The sequence below is a fragment of the Aspergillus puulaauensis genome, chromosome 5 (genome assembly GCF_016861865.1).
Source record: "Aspergillus puulaauensis MK2 DNA, chromosome 5, nearly complete sequence".
Taxonomy (NCBI): Eukaryota; Fungi; Ascomycota; class Eurotiomycetes; order Eurotiales; family Aspergillaceae; genus Aspergillus; species Aspergillus puulaauensis.
The window spans coordinates 2,919,316-2,939,163 of record NC_054861.1 but is presented as its reverse complement, the minus strand read 5'-3'; the positions used below and the strand labels follow the sequence as shown (position 1 = coordinate 2,939,163).

General features: G+C 50.4%; 6 protein-coding genes across 6 annotated transcripts; 3 read left to right on the top strand and 3 right to left on the bottom strand.

The window, feature by feature from the left end:
- Positions 1–487: 487 nt before the first annotated feature.
- On the bottom strand, positions 488–3,617 carry bro1 (putative signal transduction protein BroA; the record flags this gene model as incomplete). The annotated part of the gene is made up of 3 exons (XM_041706202.1): positions 488–1,624; positions 1,685–3,278; positions 3,340–3,617. 3 exons carry the CDS (start codon positions 3,615–3,617, stop codon positions 488–490), a joined length of 3,009 nt encoding a protein of 1,002 aa, XP_041558611.1.
- Positions 3,618–4,228: 611 nt separating this feature from the next.
- On the bottom strand, positions 4,229–6,030 carry APUU_51127S (putative mitochondrial DnaJ chaperone (Mdj1); the record flags this gene model as incomplete). Its single annotated transcript, XM_041706201.1, has 3 exons — positions 4,229–4,433; positions 4,495–5,753; positions 5,818–6,030. 3 exons carry the CDS (start codon positions 6,028–6,030, stop codon positions 4,229–4,231), a joined length of 1,677 nt encoding a protein of 558 aa, XP_041558610.1.
- Positions 6,031–6,415: 385 nt separating this feature from the next.
- PIM1 (endopeptidase La) lies at positions 6,416–9,848 on the top strand (the record flags this gene model as incomplete). The annotated part of the gene is made up of 3 exons (XM_041706200.1): positions 6,416–9,344; positions 9,402–9,619; positions 9,678–9,848. 3 exons carry the CDS (start codon positions 6,416–6,418, stop codon positions 9,846–9,848), a joined length of 3,318 nt encoding a protein of 1,105 aa, XP_041558609.1.
- A 2,147-nt stretch (positions 9,849–11,995) lies between these two features.
- On the top strand, positions 11,996–15,307 carry APUU_51125A (protein kinase family protein; the record flags this gene model as incomplete). The annotated part of the gene is made up of 1 exon (XM_041706199.1): positions 11,996–15,307. One exon carries the CDS (start codon positions 11,996–11,998, stop codon positions 15,305–15,307), a length of 3,312 nt encoding a protein of 1,103 aa, XP_041558608.1.
- A 708-nt stretch (positions 15,308–16,015) lies between these two features.
- Positions 16,016–17,537, bottom strand: APUU_51124S (CobW family GTP-binding protein; the record flags this gene model as incomplete). Its single annotated transcript, XM_041706198.1, has 6 exons — positions 16,016–16,372; positions 16,442–16,967; positions 17,026–17,122; positions 17,189–17,200; positions 17,253–17,336; positions 17,417–17,537. The coding sequence occupies 6 exons, from the start codon at positions 17,535–17,537 to the stop codon at positions 16,016–16,018; spliced, it is 1,197 nt and encodes a 398-aa protein (XP_041558607.1).
- Positions 17,538–17,866: 329 nt separating this feature from the next.
- Positions 17,867–19,427, top strand: APUU_51123A (Mob1 family protein; the record flags this gene model as incomplete). The annotated part of the gene is made up of 2 exons (XM_041706197.1): positions 17,867–18,097; positions 18,168–19,427. 2 exons carry the CDS (start codon positions 17,867–17,869, stop codon positions 19,425–19,427), a joined length of 1,491 nt encoding a protein of 496 aa, XP_041558606.1.
- Positions 19,428–19,848: the final 421 nt, after the last annotated feature.

Here is a 19,848-nt window from a genome sequence, read left to right as displayed (position 1 = left end):
TATTGGCCATCCAACTACTATGGAATCCAATTATTATGGATATATATATATATAGTGTTTGAACTCGGACCCTATACCTGTAGTGTTTATATCAAGACTTCTGATAGCCGATTTGGTCTCTGGGTAACAAACAAGCAGGTGATTGGTAGTTGATAAACAACGGCAAACAAAGTCCTGTTAACTTCGTACACTTTAACTACTAAGTTCTATACCTACCAAAAACTCTTGAAACACGGAGCTATATAGATTGGGAAAGGAGATTCCGTAATCGAACTAGAGATGCGAGCTAGGAAAGTAAATAAACTTAAATGAGGAGAAAGGATATTTTAAAGTACGAATGGTTCGCGAACGCTGTAATGCAAGAGGTACAGTGGTACAGTTGAATGTCAACATCAAAATATGATACTGGATACATTCATACGTAAATCTATCGTAGTTCTTCATTATTCCGGGAAAATAGAAGAAGATATCTGCAGAGAGAAGCCGCTTATTTCCAGGCATTCAAACCAGCCCAAGGATCGGGAGTAGTTGATGAGGAAGAAGAGGGGAAGCCTGATTGCGGAGACGACTGTGAGTGGGTTTTATTGTGTTGGCTGCTCCCATATGGCCTGCTTTGAGCGTATCCGCCAGGACCTGAGGGGAATGGGCCCGCAGAAGGTGGATAGGTGGTCTGTTGAGGTCGGGGAGGCGGCGGCGGCGGAACATAGCCTTGCGGCATGTATTGGCTCGAGGGCACAGGTGGGGTTGGGCTGGTGTAGAACGGAGTAGGTGCTGGGGAGTAGAAATGCTGACTTGGGGGAGGTGACATGGATGAAGCGGGGACCGGATATGCCATCGGGTTATAGCCCTCCGAAAGTGGCGCGGCAGCGCCTTGCTGGAAGGACTGGGATGGGATGTACGACACGCCGGTTCCTGGAGGCATGTACTGGCCGTAAGGGGCAGGGGAGTGAGAGATGGGGTTGCCATGATGTTGTGGAACGGCCGAAGGGAAATGCGGTGACGCCTTAGGAGGAGCGATATTTGTCGGGTAAGCTGGTGCTTTGATAGGTGGCGGCGGAGATTTGGCTTGCGCTGGACCGCCGGCTGACGGGGGTGGGGGTACAGAGGAAGGTTTTGGCTCCGTAGACAGACGTTCCATCAGCTGTCTCAGTTTCTCTCGCTCGCGTTCCTCCTGGTCGGATGATCCGCTCGACTTCTCACGTTCGATCTGGGCTAGAAGCTGTGCACCTTCAGTCCTGCGGTTGTTGATGAAGGTATCGACGTTCTTTTTGAGGTTGTCAACAGTATCAGTCATTTCGGTGTAGAATGTCTGAGCCTGTGTTATTCCTGAACGCAAGCTGTTGAAAGAGTCGTATATCTTCTTATATCTGGCCATCACAGAGTTGCGCTGCCGGGTTATTGTCTCATATTTCGACTGCTCAGCTCTCACCCGTTTGTCCTGCAATAGGTCTCCATAGGTTTTCGTGAGTTCCTTCATTAACGCCGTTTGTTTATGATTGGCCTGGAGCAGCCTGTTTTGATGAGGCCGAAATTTCTCCAGCTCAGCCTCGAAGAGCTGGCTTTCCTGACCCGTAATTGATTTCTTGTTGAGAATCAGAACGTTTGAGATATCATCGTTGTGCACCTATATCACCAGCTGTTAGCTCTGAAACAACGTCCGTAAACACGTAGAAATGGTAGTTACCTTGTCCTTCAGATCCTTCAAGACCTGGGATCTCTCTCGTTTGACCAGGTTCAGTTTCTTGAGGATTGACTCCACCCTAGAAATCTGCTCTGTCACCGAGGGAACCTCATCATCATAGACATCATCTAGTAGAGTTCCTTCCGAAGCTGAGTTAGGGCTGGTTACACCGTTCTTGCCCTTGCTCTGCTTTGAGCCAGCCTTTATCATTGCTCGCTGGAAAAGCACATCCGCTTCGTCCGTCTCCCCTGCTGATCGCATCTCATCAAAATCCGACTCATACTGCCGAAGAGTTGCAGAAAGCTGAGAGTCGCTGGCACTAGCTTCATGGATAGTATCTCGGTAGGACCGGATATCACTACGAAGAGTCGTGTTCAGTCGACTACTGGGCTGCTGGCTCCAATCAGCCCCGTATTTCGAGCGCATTTTCTCGCAAACACTCTCTTCCAAATCCAACTGTTTGGAACATTGATCTAGTTGCGACAGCACCTCCGATTTGCGGTCTTGAAGACTATCAAACGCCTTGGAGAATGAGTCATGCCCTGCCAACTCCTGACACCAATGTTGAAATTCTTCATCGACCGTCATTTCCTGGTCCATACCTCCTTTCAGGATGTTGAGGCTACCTGGAAGTTTGAAATAATCCAGACTTGCTGCCATCTCTCCATTAGCCGTCTCGACCTTTTCTGTTTCTGCCCGGATCAATTTTGCCTTCTCTTCATCATAGAGACTTGCTGTCTCCGTAACAGACATGGGAACAAGCTTCTGGAAAATATCGGGGCCAATAATCCGCTGGATATCCTGGCCCTGGTACAGTTCACTAACGGGAATCGCCTTCGCTGCAGGTAGTTTCGATACTGCGGATAGCCCTGCTTCGCTCGGGACAGGTTGATGATATATAAAATCGTTGTCCTTATTAGACGTGGCCAGTTGAGACTGCACGTTCGCAAGATGGAATTTGACAATGTCCACCAGATTAGGGCCCGCTTCCGAGCTTAGATTTGTGTTTGGCGAGACCGATGAAGGAAATGATTTAGCCCAGCTGAGTGCAGCTGTCGAATGCTTCTCTGCCAGTTGGAGTCTCGCAACAGCTATTCCGTACGAACCCGTTTCACCGTCTGCTAGAGCCTGGTAGTATGAAGCCACGGAGCCCATATGCGCAGACTTGGCTTGCAGGAGAGTGGCCCATGCCTTGTCAAAAATACCTTTAGCATGTTCTTGTGTTCCTTCGACGGCCTGGGCATAGAGGTATGAGGCCTGACTCGCGAGTTTCGCCAGGAATCCGGATTTCTTGTGGTCCGCTATTTGCTTCTCAAGGAATACCTCCTGACCCTGAGCAAGCGTGATATTGATGAGAGTTTTGACGGTTTCGCGGTTCAGGTCAGTCGACGGAGCGTGGAGAAAGTTTTCGTTGATGTAGGTGAACATGCCGGCGGATGCCTGGAAGTTGTGATAAGCGGTCTTCAGGCCGGTATCATCCGCACGGTTTTGGTTTGCTGCATGACAGGAAAGAACCGCGGAGATATTAAAAATAATCGATGCCTTCTCGAAGGCGAGAGAGTATTGTGAGGTCGGCTTGTGGGTGAACGCATCATACCTAAAGGCAGCATCGTACAGTTAGCGGAGTCGTAGGTAATCACAGTGCTGGAGTTTCATACCAGGTAAAGGATATTTTGATGTGACTTTCGTCGACAGGGAATCTGAGATCTAAGAGCTCTAGTTGTCCATAGTATCGATAGAGAAGGTCTCGTCCTGTCGCACTGTCCTTGCCAGCACCCCTCATATCCTGGCGTAACCGGTTGAGCGTCGCACATTCTTGAGCATAGCGCTCAGGGTCTTCGCCATAGCTCTGGCGAATATAGTCCTTGAGAGGTTGAATCCAGTCGATTTCGTTGGTCTGTTTGAGGGGACATGATATCATAGGCGACTGAACCATCTTGCCGGCGAGGAGCGGGGAGCTCCCATTCACCTAAAAGGAGAGCGGGGAATGAGGTTGAAGCGAAGAGTGGTATATATAATACGCCGAATAATTCGAAGCCGAGATAGGAAAACGGGAAGGAGAAAAGAAAAGGGACGCAGAGCAGGGAAGGGGGAGGGATGATGGCTGTGGGGTAGGAAGGAGGATGTGATGGACTCTGGTGGTGATATTCGGCGGCGGAAATTGCAGCGGTTGGAGCCAGCTGATTCGACGGCGGCCTATGTGATGAATTGACAGCCACGCGGGGGGCTAATAATTCAGCTTTTACGGCGCTATTGAATCTTATTGACTGGTCTATAATTACCGTCAAATTAAACACTGCAAAAATGAAGGGTAGGTCTGGAGAAGTAGAGATGTTGTGGCTCCGATAATGTACATGCAGAGACAGCCTCTATAGCGCGATCCCTGGAACAGAACAACTATAGATACAATGAAGAGCTCTTCCCAACACAGAATATGCAAAACCACCTAAACCAAATGAAGAAGACCACACCCTAATCTCGCCGGCGCTATGATATACAAAGAATTAGAAGGTAGATTGTTCGAGCGATATGGGTTAATATCTCCACTCAAGTCGAGCCGGACTTCTTGTCGTTTTCGCTTTTGTTGCTGCTATCGGTCGAGGATTCAGAGTCCTTTTTAGACGATTCTTCGCTGGGTTTCTCTGATTCGGCCGGCTTCTTATGGCTCATGAGCTTGTGCCATGCGGATTTCAGAAATCCTTCGTTCTTGGCCGTCTCTCCGGAAGACTCATCGGATGATGGAGGAGCACCACTGTTGTCCGTCTGTTAGCAAGAGTACCATAAGTCAAAGATTTTTCAAGTGCAAATCATACCCGTCCCTTGGAATGTCCATGACCCGCTTGGCAGTCTTATCATTCATTTCATCGGCAAGAACTTCAAGGATAGTGCGCTGGTTGCCTGTCAGGTACTTGGGCATCGCAACCTTGAACTCAACCTTCAGGTCACCGGTCGGGTTGAAGCCGCGAGATCGGCCAGTTAGTTTCTTCATGCCCATTCCTGAAAGTGTAATCCGGTCGCCAGTCCCAGTTCCCGTCGCAACCTTTACTTTGACGTGCCCATCGAGGGTGGGTACTGTCACTTCGCCACCAAGAAGTGCCGTAGTAAGAGGGATTGATGCGGTGTAAAGGATGTCGGATCCGGCACGACTGAACCGTTCGTCAGGAGAAACCCGAATGGAAACATAGAGATCACCTCGCTGTGTCTTAGCGCCGGGGGCAGCTGCCGTTCCGGTAGGAGGCGCATCACCCTCTCCGGATATCCTTAGTCGCATGCCATCTTCAACACCACCGGGAATATCGACCCGGACAGTCCTTCGGTCGCGGACCACTCCGTTTCCATGGCATGAACCGCATTGTGAGCCTCGTGGAACGATAAGTCCCGCTCCCCCACAGGCATCACAGGTAGCCGCTACCTGGAAGCCTCCTTGCAGCATATGTACCCGAGTTCCGGTACCGTTGCATTGGCGACATTGTGTACGTTTCGCACCCTGTTTCAAACCATCGCCGTTACAGGTGCCGCACTCTTTCAGAGGGGTAATAACGACGTCCCGTGATGTACCCTTGGCCGCTTCCATGAATGATATGCTGGACTGAACCTCAATATCCTCACCGACTAGTACTTCCTGGAACGGACCCCGTCTACCCCGGCCAGAACGACGTGCGCCACCCGCGAAAGCTCCAAAGAGATCCTCGAAGTTGATATCCGCCGCAAAACCACCAGGGAAACCACCTCCAAAGCCACCGCCAAACCCGTGGAAGCCTCCCCCACCAGCGAACGGGTTGCCTCCCGCGCCTGCACCGGCGCTCGGGTCGAAGCCGCCATTTTGATCAAACGCAGCTGACCCGTATCTATCAAAAGTCTCACGCTTCTTTTGATCCGAGAGTAACTCATAGGCAGTTTGCGCCTCCGCAAACTTCTCCTTGGCGTTTTCATCCTTGTTGGTATCGGGGTGGTATTTTTTGGCCATTCCATAGTACGCCTTTTTGATATCGCCTGCGGAAGCGCCTTTGTCGACCCCTAGGACTTTGTACGGGTCGGCAACGGCCGCAAGTACATTCGTAACATGAAAGCTCTACGCGTATGAAAAGGGGTTAGACATTTAGAAGACAAGTATATTCAAGGTCAAATCTACCTACCCTAGTTTGGATGTAGTCTGGACGTTTCTTCATGGAAATACTATCCCGACGACGTCTCACGGGTGAGTGGACGGTGGTGACATGATATTGACGCGCTGGGACGGAGGCTCTAACTCCAGCTGTCTGGTTTTGTTTCGAGCATTGTCGCGAGGTTCGAAGGATATAGCCGGGAATAGCCGTAGCCTTTGGCATGAGTACCGAAGACGGGTTCATTGTGAAAAAATGAAGGACGAGCTAACTGAGAAAACGACTGGAGCGAGGCGCAATATACCCATGCCAGAGGGGAGAGTAATTGCTGCGACTTCCTCCGAATTTTTGCTGCGAATCTTGATGGAGCAAAATCGAAGCTTCTCAGTCTTTCGGCTTAATCGAAGTTTCCCGACCGGAAAAAGTAATGGTCCGGCACTTGGGAACTGCTTGCTTCAGTAATCAATCGCCTGAGCTCGCCATCGTCTTTGCTCCATCATTGCCTTACCTTCCCGCAATTTTGTGCCTTTCTTCTTGCACAGTTTCTTTTGTTCTGTACATTATCTTGTTTCTGTTTTTCTTTTAAGGCCCCCTCTATCTCGCCTCGTTTGTCGCTATATACCCAAGGAGCATGCTCCGCGGCCAGACCCTCCGCTGGAGAGCCGCGCTCCAAACACCGCGCCCTTTCATTCTCCGGCCCCTATTTGCTTCACACGGATACAATGTCGGCTCCCGATCGTTTTTAGAGGCGTCGCGCCGTTTCCGTTCACTTCCGCCGTCCCCTCGCACTTTTTCATCCAGCGCCGCCCGGCGGAGAGAAAAACCTCCACCTGGAGATGAGAAGGAGGATCCAAACCAAAAAGAGAACAAAGAGGATAAAGATGGAGGCGAAGATAAAGACGTTGACCGCGAGCCTCGCCGAAAGCAGGTTGATTCGTCTGCGAAGCAGGGCTCTGTAGAATCAGGAGCTCCGACATCGGCCTTCGCAAGGCGGAAGGAGAAAGCGGTGGATAAGGAGCAGCGTAGCGTGGATGAAGATGCAAAAAAGGAAGCTGAAGGGAAAGGCAACTCTTCGGACACTCCCTCAACTATTCCTGTAGGTGAGGGTTCGTCAGACTCCAAGCCCAGTGGCTCGAACAATGGTGGTGATGATGGTGGAAAGAAAGGAAAGAAGAGCTCCAATGACAAGGCCCTGCAAAAGCCATCAGTACCTGAGGTTTATCCTCAAGTTATGGCAATTCCTATTGCTAAACGCCCGCTTTTCCCCGGTTTTTACAAAGCTATTACCATCCGCGACCCAAATGTCGCTACCGCTATCCAAGATATGATGAAACGTGGGCAGCCATACGTGGGGGCCTTCCTGTTCAAGGATGAAAATGCGGACGGTGATGTGATTGAGAACACAGACGATGTCTATGACGTTGGCGTATTCGCCCAGGTTACTGCTGCTTACCCTCTACGCGGGGAACAAAGCGGCGTGACAGCCGTACTCTACCCCCACCGACGTATCAAGATATCTTCTCTACTGCCACCTAGCGATTCCTCGAAGGCTGCCACGCCGGAGGATAAGACCACAGAAAAGCGCGGTGACGTTGTAGCGAGCTTTGAGGAGAACTCCGAACTCGCACCGAAAGATCATTATGAACCTACCTCTTTCTTACGGAAATACCCAGTCAGCTTAGTGAACGTTGAGAACCTTACGGAAGAGCCCTTTGATAAGAAGAGCGCTATTATCCGAGCCGTGACAAGTGAAATTGTCAACGTCTGCAAGGAAATCGCTACGCTGAACCCCCTGTTCCGTGATCAGATCTCGGCGTTCTACACGGATCAGTTCCCTGGAAACCTGAGTGATGAACCTGCTAAGCTGGCGGACTTTGCTGCGGCCGTCTCTGGGGGAGAGCTGCATGAGCTTCAGGAAGTTTTGGAGCTTATGAATATCGAAGAGAGATTGCCTAAGGGCCTGGTTGTCCTGAAGAAGGAGCTTATGAATGCCCAGCTTCAATCCAAGATATCTAAGGATGTTGAGGCCAAGATTCAGAAGCGGCAACGAGAGTACTGGTTGATGGAGCAGATGAAGGGGATTAAGAGAGAGCTGGGCATTGAGTCCGATGGGAAGGATAAGCTCGTGGAGAAATTTAAGGAGAAGGCGGAGAAACTCGCAATGCCCGAAGCTGTGAAGAAGGTGTTCGATGAAGAGATCAACAAGCTTGCTCATCTTGAGCCCGCTGCCTCTGAGTTCAATGTCACCCGGAACTATTTGGACTGGTTGACACAAATTCCCTGGGGGAAAAGGAGTGTGGAAAACTTTGGGATTAATCATGCGACCACTGTTTTGAACGAAGATCACTACGGTTTGAAGGACGTCAAGGACCGCATTCTCGAATTTATTGCCGTTGGAAAGCTCCGAGGTACCGTTGAAGGAAAAATTCTCTGCCTTGTTGGTCCTCCTGGTGTCGGAAAGACAAGTATTGGAAAGTCCATCGCCCGGGCGCTGAACCGACAATACTATCGGTTCTCCGTAGGTGGATTAACGGATGTGGCAGAGATCAAGGGTCACCGAAGGACGTACGTGGGGGCTCTTCCAGGGCGTATAATTCAAGCACTCAAGAAGTGTCAAACGGAGAACCCTCTTATCTTGATCGATGAAGTGGATAAGATTGGCCGTGGTCACCAGGGCGATCCATCTTCAGCATTGCTTGAACTTCTCGATCCCGAGCAGAACTCGTCCTTCTTGGATCATTACATGGATGTGTCCGTGGATCTATCGAAGGTCCTGTTCGTTTGCACTGCCAACATCACTGATACGATACCCCGGCCATTGCTAGATCGCATGGAGGTGATCGAGCTGTCTGGCTATGTTGCGGATGAGAAAATGGCGATCGCTCAACGATATCTTGCTCCCTCTGCTCGAGAACTTACTGGCCTCAAGGACGTTGACGTCAACCTGAATGAGGAAGCGATTGAAGAATTAATCAAGTCGTACTGTCGCGAAAGTGGTGTACGAAACCTGAAGAAGCAGATCGAGAAAGTCTATCGGAAGGCCGCCTTCAAAATTGTTCAGGATCTCGGAGAAGAGGTTCTATCAGAGGAGAAGGCCCTCACGGATGAAGGCAAGGCAGCGCAAGAGGAGTCGAACAAGGAGGAAACATCGAGTGAATCGGACAAGTCAACCGCAGAAACGCCTCGGGTGGCACTCAAGGTACCCGATACCGTACAGCTCAGCATCGGCAAGGACAGCTTGACCGACTACGTTGGTCCGCCAATTTTCACTGCTGACCGCCTGTATGACACCTTCCCACCGGGTGTTACAATGGGTCTGGCTTGGACCAGCATGGGAGGTGCGGCTCTGTACGTCGAGTCCATCTTGGAAAACGCGTTGACACCCGAGTCACGACCGGGCCTCGATATCACGGGTAATTTGCAGAATGTGATGAAGGAGTCCACTCAGATTGCCTACTCCTTTGTGAAGTCGGTGGTGGCCAAACAGTACCCAGAAAACCGATTCTTTGAAAAGGCCAAATTACACATGCACTGCCCGGAGGGTGCTGTTCCAAAGGATGGTAAGTGATTCAAACCCAATGAGGCAATATCAGGTGCAAATGAGCTAATCAACACAGGCCCATCCGCTGGTATCACAATGGCGACATCTCTCCTTTCGCTGGCATTGAACCATCCCCTGGATCCAACGATCGCCATGACCGGAGAGCTGACAGTGACTGGGAAAGTATTGCGCATCGGGGGTCTGCGAGAGAAGACCGTAGCTGCACGCCGTGCTGGCGCCAAGAAGATTATTTTCCCAGCCGATAACATGTCCGACTGGCTGGAGCTACCTGAGGTGAGTGCTTATCTTTCAAGTACTTTTGAAGCTTCTTTTATCTAACAGATATATTTAGAACATCAAAGAAGGAATTGAAGGCCACCCCGTGAGCTGGTATTCAGAAGTGTCCGATATCCTGTTTGCCGATGTCGATAAGGATACCGCAAACCACGTTTGGCAGAAGCAGCTGTCCGAGGATCCCAAGAAGAAGAAGAAGTCTAATGACCATGACGAGGACGATGACTGAACTGGGGTCGTCGACATTTCTTTGGTAGACTTCTGTTGCTGTTCAGCCTTTGGATTATTGGATTCTGTATTTCTGGTCATGTACAGGCGTTTGTTGCGAAATGCATAGTCCGGAGTTGTTTCCTCTCTTCTTTTCTTTTCTTTTTTTTTCCCCCATGCCTTTTTGCCTTTTGAAAATACCATTTTAGAATTACAACAGGCTTCCCGGCCCTGGTCGGCCAGGGTCGGGATACGGTGCTTCTTTGGATTCTCTTGTTCTGCAGACTCAAGTCTGCACGGGGAGTTGAAGGAAGAGCTCGACCACTCCGCTCTGAAAACGAGGATTGTATGATGAGGCCGATGTACGATTGGATTCGATATCTACCGATCACATGCATGTATATACCATCTATAAACAAGGACATGGATGATGGGTAGACGTAATTTAGCACCCTCGTGCAGATGATAAGCGATGCGTTTGTTTAAGTACGTAGGTACTTCAGCACTATAGTATCTACCCTGGTAGTTGCCCCAAGAAGTACTTCAGATCCCAGAAAGGCAAAAAGTCGAGCGCAGAACTGCAAGACGATAGGACAACCAAATCCTGCACCCGGCAAGCACCTCCCAGGGCCATAGCCATGCATCGTCAAGGTCTCTCCAAAAACCACTACACCAAGCCAATAACACCCACGGTGGACGGGTTCCCGGAGCAGGGTTGCAGCAAGACTCCAACCAGTAAGTGGCGCAGAAGACAAAGTATTCGCTGCAAGCGTCCCAACGAAGCAATATTGAGTTCTGTCGAGGCGAATGATGAGCATGGAAGGAGAATGGATGGCGTGTAGTTCGGGGGGAGGACTGCCGGGGCCAGAGTGGTGATTGGGCGCCCTTTCTTTAAGAGCGGTTGTTCGTTGTTCTCGAGCATCACTTTGAACAGCGAACAGCGAACAGGAACAGCAAGAGGAGGAGCGGGCTTCGAGAAGGAATTGGGCTGTACATTGCAGGAGTGGGGTCGACTATGGAATCCTGGGATCTATGAGTGTTGGGGCTCACAGGGAGTGATTCCTTGGGTATATAGTTAGCAGTTGATATATTGAGTTTAAACACTGTACGGTATGCGGTGGCAGGTAGGGCTTGTCGACATTGACGATTCTGGTGAAGGGATAGTTAAAAATAAAAGTAAACGGCTCAACTAGCTGATATACTATTAGTGTGCGCTGGTCGCTACCTAGACACACCCTCATTCTATATCAAAACATCGATCTATATGTCGCTTGTCGGTGATGATATTTCGCTGGACATCAGGCACTGTCAGGCCGCAGTGCGTCCAATGGGGGAATAGTGTCAGTTTATCAGAACGAAAGCAGGGATAATTTCGTTTGGACTAAAACTGCGAGGATCTGTTTAGTTTTTGGGATTTTTGAATATCAGGACATCGCAGATTTATTGTGCGTCCGCCTCTGCTTGTATACTGCAATCGTCTCGAGTATACTTCCTCGTCCCGTATAGCAGCTTGTTGATAGTCGCTGCCAGTAACTATAGGAACCATCGCCTTCAGTGAGTCATAACTCATCGAGATAATAATAATAAATAATCGCGTGGCTATTCCGGGGCTCTTCTGGGCTAATCATCTTGCGTTGTTGCAGCGACAGCTTCATTTTGTTCATTTTCTGCGTTTTCTTCCACTCCGATTTCTTTTCTTCTCCCCGTTTCAAAGTACCCTTTTTCATTTTGTTGCTTCTGTTGATGCTTGTTTCTCGCTTTTCTTTTCCCTCCTTCCCTTTGCTTGTTTACTGTCCATTTTAATACCGTTAACTGCGCCGATATCCATCCCCTACTTGTTTCTCTGCTGCTGTTGTGCGACCTGTTACGACGCCGAACCCTCACCGACTCGTCGAGGGCTGCTCGATGCTCTGCCTGGATCTGTCTGATTTGACTGCCTCCAGTTCGGGCTGTTAAATTTTTTCGTCTGAGCTTTTGTAGTCACTCGTCTTTTCTTTTCTTTTTTTTTTTCCTGCTCAGAATTCCGAGTTTTCCCTCCGAAACGAAACCCTGTCAAGTCAACGGGAATCCCGCCGCGATAATTTCTTATGGCCGGCGCCCTCCCAGCCCCCTCGAGTCTTCAAGTCGCCCTCCCCCATTCGGCCCTCTTGATCTCCTGGGTCGTGCTGGATGGCCATCTCCATTGCAGACAGCTCCTGTAGCTCGCCCAGGTCGTCTTTGGGCTTTTTGCTGGACCCCGAAAAGGTCGAGCTGCCGCGTCCCAAGCAGAGCATGTGGCATCGCCTGGGTCTCCGGCGATGGCTTGGCCGCGATGATCGAGATTTTTCCTCTCGCTCGCCTACAAGCACTGACACTTCCCCCGCGTCGAACACTCGTTCCAATTCCAAAGGCACCAACTCTCCACCGCCCAAATCCCACGATAACCTTACGCGCCGGCTGTCCAGGAAGGTAGGTGTTGGCCTGCCCCGATCTACTACCTTCAAGAGACAACACTCCGAAAGTCGAGACCGTCTCTCCCCTGTCAACTCTGAGCCTCGACGCGCTGCATCGGCCGACCGTTGTACACTGAGTCTCGAGCGGACAAAGTCCCCACAGTCTATCGTGGATCCCAGATTATCCGCTCCCGAGATTAACTGGCGCGAAGACCCGGACCCAGAATCAAGCCCAACCAAGGTCGACGAGCCCCCGGAAACGAATGAGGATACCACCCAGGATAGCGATGTCAGGTCGGCATGGGACCACTACCCCGAGGTGACGGATACTCCCGAGGGGTATCCTGTTGATTATTTCGACATGGATTTGGAGCGCCGGTGGATTCTGAACCTGAGCATGCACTTTCGGGACGGCTCAGAAAGGGAAAAATTTTTCGTCACATATGCCGAAGCTGCCAACAGATGGCGCCGCGTTACTATATCCTGCGACTATCGCGACGCCGAACCTGAATCCCTGGAGCAGGACCTGAAGGAATTACGGTACCAGCGAGACAAGTGCGCCCGCATCTACGAGTCGATCCGCGAGTCGCTCCCCGAGATCCAGTTCTACGATACTGTCACCAATCTGAAACTAGAAACCCTCGATGGTCGCTTGCATGTCCATGTTACCGAGGATGTGAACGAGATCATCCCGTACCCTCCCATCTCCAGTATCGGCCACTTACCAGACGCCCAACTCGTTCCCGAACGCCGGTTACATTTCGAGGCACACTTATCGGGATTTGTGTATAATGTGAGGTTGGGCGATAGGTCGTTTATCAAGAAGGAAATCCCTGGGCCCGATACCGTTGACGAATTCCTGTACGAGATCAACGCTTTGCATGCGCTTCAAAGTACCCCCAATGTGATCCAGGTGGAAGGAATTGTGGTTGATGACCGGCAGGAAGTTGTTAAAGGGCTTCTCATCAGCTTTGCCGAGAAAGGAGCCCTGGTGGATATTTTGTATGAATACCGTGGTACAATCTCTTGGGAGCGTCGGGAACGCTGGGCTAGACAGATTGTGCACGGCCTGTGTGAGATTCACGAGTCAGGCTACGTGCAGGGAGATTTTACCTTGTCGAATATTGTGGTGGACGCCAATGACGATGCGAAGATTATTGACATTAACCGACGAGGTTGTCCGGTGGGATGGGAACCGCCGGAGATTGCGGCGAAGATCGAGAGTAACCAACGGATATCGATGTATATCGGAGTCAAGACAGATCTTTTCCAGTTGGGTATGACACTCTGGGCGCTGGCAATGGAGGAGGACGAGCCCGAGCGCCAGCGTCGGCCGTTTGTGTTGGACGAGGACGTTCCCCTCCCGGATTATTATCGGAGAGTGGTGTCTATTTGCCTGAGCCCGATCCCTCGACACCGACTGTCAGCTAAGGAGCTGCTGAGTTTTTTCCCTCCCGAAACCGGAACATTCGAGCAGTTGCCCAGAATGCAACCTCCCATAAGTGTCGGAGTTGGTCTGCACAATGGTGCCTTCCCTTTGTACGACTCGCGCGCCACTTTTCTATATCCCCGCGGGCGACAAATGGGTAGCTTCGGTCATAGTAGGCCACATACCGCTCATCATTCTCCGCACGACGACCTTGAAAGTATATCCTCACCAGAAACGGATGGTGCTTTTGTTTATAGGGAGGAGCAAGACCGGCAAATGGGGCCGTATGATACGGTGCCACGGCCGAACGGCATTCGGAAGGAGACCTCAATAATTCTTGATGAACGAAATTCTGTGGATGACCTGATACCAGTGACAATGGAACCCCCGACTCGCCCGGAATTAACCGAAAGAAACTTTTCGTTAGATTATGAAGACAGTGAGATAGGCCTAGACGCCGGTGTGGATCCTCGTTACCGAAACTCCTCAACGGACATGACGATGGTTGATCCTATTTCCGACGTCAAACATCTGCCAGATGAACTTGGTAGTGCTGGGCCATGGGAGCGTTCTTCTCGAAACGGTTCTATTCATTACCAACGCCCGGAGTCGCCTCTTATCACACAAGCCCCTGTCAATATATACCCAGTGGGCTCGGCGGCCGAAGATTGGACTAGTCAAGAACCATTGCAATCTGAGTCTACGCTTCTGCAATCCGTACTCCCAATCAATCCGGCAGCCGAATTTGAGCCAGGGCTATTTGCAACAAAGGATATTTTGCCACCTCCGAGTGACATTTTGGACTGTCCCCAGCATCTTGATGAACAACAGAGCAGTTATTTGAGTGAGTCTACTTTACCGATAAACCCGGCCCTCATATCTTTGGAGGGCCCGCCTCAGCAAAACGTGGCTCCTCAACCGTCACCGAGTTTCCAGTCGGCTTTGGTATGCTCCCAAGATAGCCTCCAGGGCCCTTACTTGAATGATTCCATTTTACCCATAAACCCGGCAGCCAAATTACCGGAAGTGGACCGGTCAAACTTAGAAGCAGACAATTTGTCGACTCTCGTCGAGACGATCCCCGAGAACCATCAACATACCGTGCATGGCCAAGGCCCTTGTCTCAGTGAATCTATTCTACCAATTAATCCGGCAATTGAAGCACCGGAAAATGCATTCGACCATCAGAAGGATACCATATCAGTTCCTGATTTAAAACAAACCCAGGACTCTCAAAAAACCGACCAGGGCCAAGACCAAGACTCCTTTCTCAACAATTCAGTGTTACCACTCAACCCAGCTATGACACCTTCTCAGGAGACATCCAGTCACAAGATAGATGACCCCGCGGAGTCTAACGCCATGTCGATTCCGCGCCCTCCAAAATACATCGAGGACTCGAATCAAGGCTTTTCTCTCCGCGATTCTCACCTGCCCATCAACCCAGCAGCCAAAGCATCGACAGAAACATTCAACAAAGATTCAGCTTCTATCTCGCCAATTGGACACCAATCGACCCTATACCCTCAAGATGGTATCCATGATTTAAATTCCTACTTGAACGACTCTCGTCTACCCATTAACCCAGCATTCACCGGCAAGGCCGTACAATTTGTATGACCTAGCCGATAAAACCCACAACTACCCCAACCAACCTGTTTGATTAAAGGCCCCGGCTGGGGTTTCGCGCTGTATACTTATTACTTACCTCCTTGCGTTTCAGCACAATGCAGCGGATCATGACGGCGAAAACATGGAGTTTCATTGCGGCAGTTTTTCTCCTGGGGTTTCTCAATTTTCTTTTCTTTTTTTCTCTCTTTTTTCTGTGCTCTCATCCCCATAAAACTTGATTTGATATGCTGTTCTCATCGCTTGATTGTTACATTCCAAGTTCCAGTTGCATTTCCCTACTACCTAGCATGATACACTCAGCATCGGCGGACTCGATCGACTTCGACGTCCTGGGGTTGCATTTCCCGAATTCCCTTTTATCTTATTTTTCCTACTTACGACGATATACGAACGGATGGGCTGTTTTGTCTTTTCTCTTTTTATTTGGTTGGATTTATTCCCTATCTAAGTACTCTGTTTACTTGTTAATTTGTTTTGTTTGCCTGTTGTCCTTTTGTGAAATTTCATCATGTCATGTCACTGGGTAATGCATACTCACTCAAATGTATATTGGTTGATTTGTTGATTGATTGATTATTTGGACTCGCTATTTATTCTACTATTCTTAGCATCCACTGTATTAATTGAAAAGAATTCTTTCTTTCTTGGCTCGCTTAGTCTAAAGCTACCATGCATCTTCATCGATTATATATGTATTTATTCATCTCTCGCCAAAAACTCATCAAAGCTCGTCTGCCACGGGGTGACATCGCCCAGCCCCCGCCCAATCAAAACAAGCTTGCATTGAGTCTTGCGCTCGCTCTCTGGAGAGGGAGCCTCATCCCTGATCTCGAAGACTTCACGCACCGCCTGGATGATTTTGCCCGAGCCGTCGGAGAGCGCTAGGATGCCCTTTAGACGGTGGATGTCGAAACTTGCAGGACTGTTACCGCTAGAGTCGGTAGGAGCAATGGGGAGTGTCGAGTCCCAGAGGACGGAGCGGAGCCAGGCGTCTACGAGAGGGACTTTTGAGGCGGGAAATGGCGGGTGCGTTAGGGCTATTGTTGAGATGGACTTTATGTGCATACATATCATGATTAGTTTCTTTTCTCAGTGAGGTTCTGGATGAGGGATGCGACGTACCGGGTCAATATGGCTGTGGCCCTTCTGACTGAAATCCAAACTATCGAGGTGGTCATATGCATGTAGATCTAGGACGATACCCTCGATTTGAGGCGTGCGGCTGTGGTCCGTTACGTGGATTTTCGCGGCGCTGTTAATGGCTGTTACTCTATCCCGGACACGTTCTAGTTCCTCTGCCGTGACAAGGTCGGTTTTGTTAAGGATGATCACGTCCGCGTGGGAGATTTGCATGTGTGCCATTGAGAGAACCGGTCCAGAGCCGTGATCGTGGTCGTGGTCGTGCTTTGGTTCGTCAGATACAGGAACGGTTTCTTCTGGTGTTGGTTCGTCGAGAAGATGCAGGATGTTTTTGGCATCGACTAGTGTGACGATTCCGTCGAGGTAGATTGAGCTTCCGAGATTGTCGTCTACCCAGAAGATAGGGGCGATGTTTCCTGGGTCTGCGAGCCCGGTGGTTTCAAGAAGGATGTAGTCGAATGTTCCCTGGCGTTCCATTAGGGATTCGATGGCCATCACTCCCGAGTCCCTGTGCGGGTTAGCATCACTGCGCGATTTTTTAGGAGAAATTCCCAAGGGAAATGTACTTGACGGAGCAGCAGATGCAGCCGTTTCCAACTTCTAACCATTCGGTGACTTCTTGGCCATCTTTGTTGACGGTCATAGGTTTCTCGATGTCCGTTGCTACAGCGCGTAAGCTTGAGTTTTAGCTTGCTTTGGGGTATGGTTTGAGTTTTCCAGTAGACTCACAGTCCCCGAATTCTAAGTGACCATTAGCATTTGTTGTACACGAGCGGCTAACACTTGATGGTACCGTTCATTATCACAGCAATTTTCTTGCCATGCTTTTCAGTGAGGATGTAGTTGAGTAAGGTGGTTTTGCCGGCACCAAGGTAACCTGATGGGCCACAGTGTCAGTCGTTTAGTGGTAGATAACCGGTATAATTCAAGCAAAGATCTACAGCATGTCCAGCATACCCGTCACCAGCGTGATAGGCACGCGCTCTTGCGGGGGAAGTTCCGCAGACGATGATTGAAGCTCGGAGTCTGGGAGCTGGGTGACATCCACCAGATCGGGGGGAGCATCATCGTCATCCATATTGAGAATATGATCCAGTCACTATTCCAGAAATGACAGTAACACTGCAGTCTGCTGGTGCAGGAGCATACAACCGGAGTATACAGAATCTGGGGCAGAGATCGATGACGTTACTTAGAGGGGAAGGAGCCAGGGCTTAGGGCTAGTGCAGTCATGGTTATCGCTCACCGCCCGGCAGTTTCCGTTAGCTTATCCTTTAGCTGCAGTGGAGTTGGAGAAGGCTAGCCGGCTCTCTATCCCGGCTTCTGCTTGTTCTCCTTGATACTACCTCCTTTCGCCGTTTGACTCCCGTTCGGTCCTTGTTCCATTCCTTACACAGCTTCCTGACAATGGCCGCCGCGGGGGTCTCGTCCCCGTCAAGCTCTCCGCGACTCCCCAGTCCTCCCCCGTTTACTGAGGTACAGATCGGACCCCAGTCGGGCGAGTCGTTTGGCGCGGATGCGGATGCTCAACGCCTGGGAGTCTCCTCAGGCGTAGATACTGGTCCGTTGCGGAGAATTCGGCCAGGTTCAAAGTCAAATGAGATGGCCTCGGGGCCTCCGTTGATTCCTCTCAAAGATGTCAGTAAACTAGTCAATCCCCAACCACCTCGGAAACCCCTAGCGTTCTAACACACGTACTTTCATACAGCTCGACTCCCCATTCCAACTGCAAGAGCATCTGAAAGCACTTCATAACCATTTCACACGGCCGGAGGACTCCGACACGGTCATTCCGATCAAACGAGACATTGCTCGCCAGCTTGCGGAGCCCCCCGAGGGTGTTGAGCGGGCGCTATGGCTATACGAACTTTGCCGCTTCTTGACCATGAAAGTGAACAACCTTATCGTTGCTTTCTTCGCTGAAAGCCCACCATGCTCTTCACAGACCTGCCCCGAAATGCGGGCTTCGGAATGGCAGTATCTTTGCGCAGTTCATGACCCGCCCAAGGCGTGTTGCGCCATCGACTACTGCTGCCACACGCTTGATTGGGCCACCAACATCCTTACATCTCCGAAACATTTTCCGAGTAGGCTGACACTAGGATCGGAGTCCGGTGGTGGACCGCAGGCGGGCTTAAGACATCTCACCAACATCTTCCGGCGGTTGTATCGCATCTTCGCGCACGCTTGGTTTCAGCACCGGGAAGTGTTCTGGCAGGTAGAGGGTCACGACGGGCTTTATATGTTCTTTAAAACCGTTTGCGATATGTATCATCTTATTCCGGAGGATAATTATACCGTGCCACCGGAGGCAGAGGGAGACGAGGCGCACCAGGCCCAGCCCCAGCAATCGCAAGACACGAACGACGGCCGCCGATTGACGATTCTGCGCAAGGAGAATGAATCTCTCATGCCTCCCTTGGATCAAGTTGAACCAGCGTCAATCAGCACCGGTGCTACTACCCGACGACACAAGTCTAGCCCGTCGATCGGTTCTCGCGTCACAACTATTAATGAAAGCGCGGAGGACAGTGAAGAGCCGGCAAAGGAAACAGTTCCAGAAGAAAAGGAGGCTGAACCACAGCCACCGGCTGAGCCCACGGATGGCACAGAGGGTGGACCGGTGCAATCTCCTACCCAAAGCACCGATTCTCAAGTCACTGTAGCCGAAGTTGAACCGGAGGATGAAGCTCCCGCTGCCAGCGAGACAGTCCCGACCACCGAAGTACAGGACCAGAACCATGTGACGGATAAGCCCACAGAGGACGCTCAAGAAGAGACTCCTGCTCCAGCAGCAGAAGACGCAACTGCCGAGAGCGAACAACCCGAATCAAATTCTGAGACTGCCGACCCGGAGTCAGAGCCAAAGACAGAGTCGACAACAGAACCAGAAACTGAGCAGGAAGCGAAGCCAGAGTCAGAGGAAAAGACAGAGGAAAAGACAGAGGAGCCTATCAAGCAAGTATGACCGCGCATCACCTGCAACTCCCAACGGTCGCGGTATCTTTTCTTCATCTTATAATGTGACGAGACGGCGCTCATGCTACGATTGTAATATGTCTTTCTAATTGGTTGTCTATATTGCTGGGCTGTTTTTCAATTCAAGACCTTTGTAATATATTTACAGAAATAATGATACCCATATCTGATGTTGTCCTTTTGTAGACGGAGTATTGTCCACAGCTCTACAATCACATTGATATGCTCAATTATGGTTCGTTCTTCCTGCAAGAACTTGCGGCCAGGCCATACATAATATCCGTAAATATGGAATTGGCGACGATTGGAAATACTCCGAGGGGAGTTGGACCCCATGGAGTTCGTGGAGTTTGGAGAATTGGTAGGCTGGTAGACGAACGACCTTGGAAGCAAGACCTCCGCCTCCCACT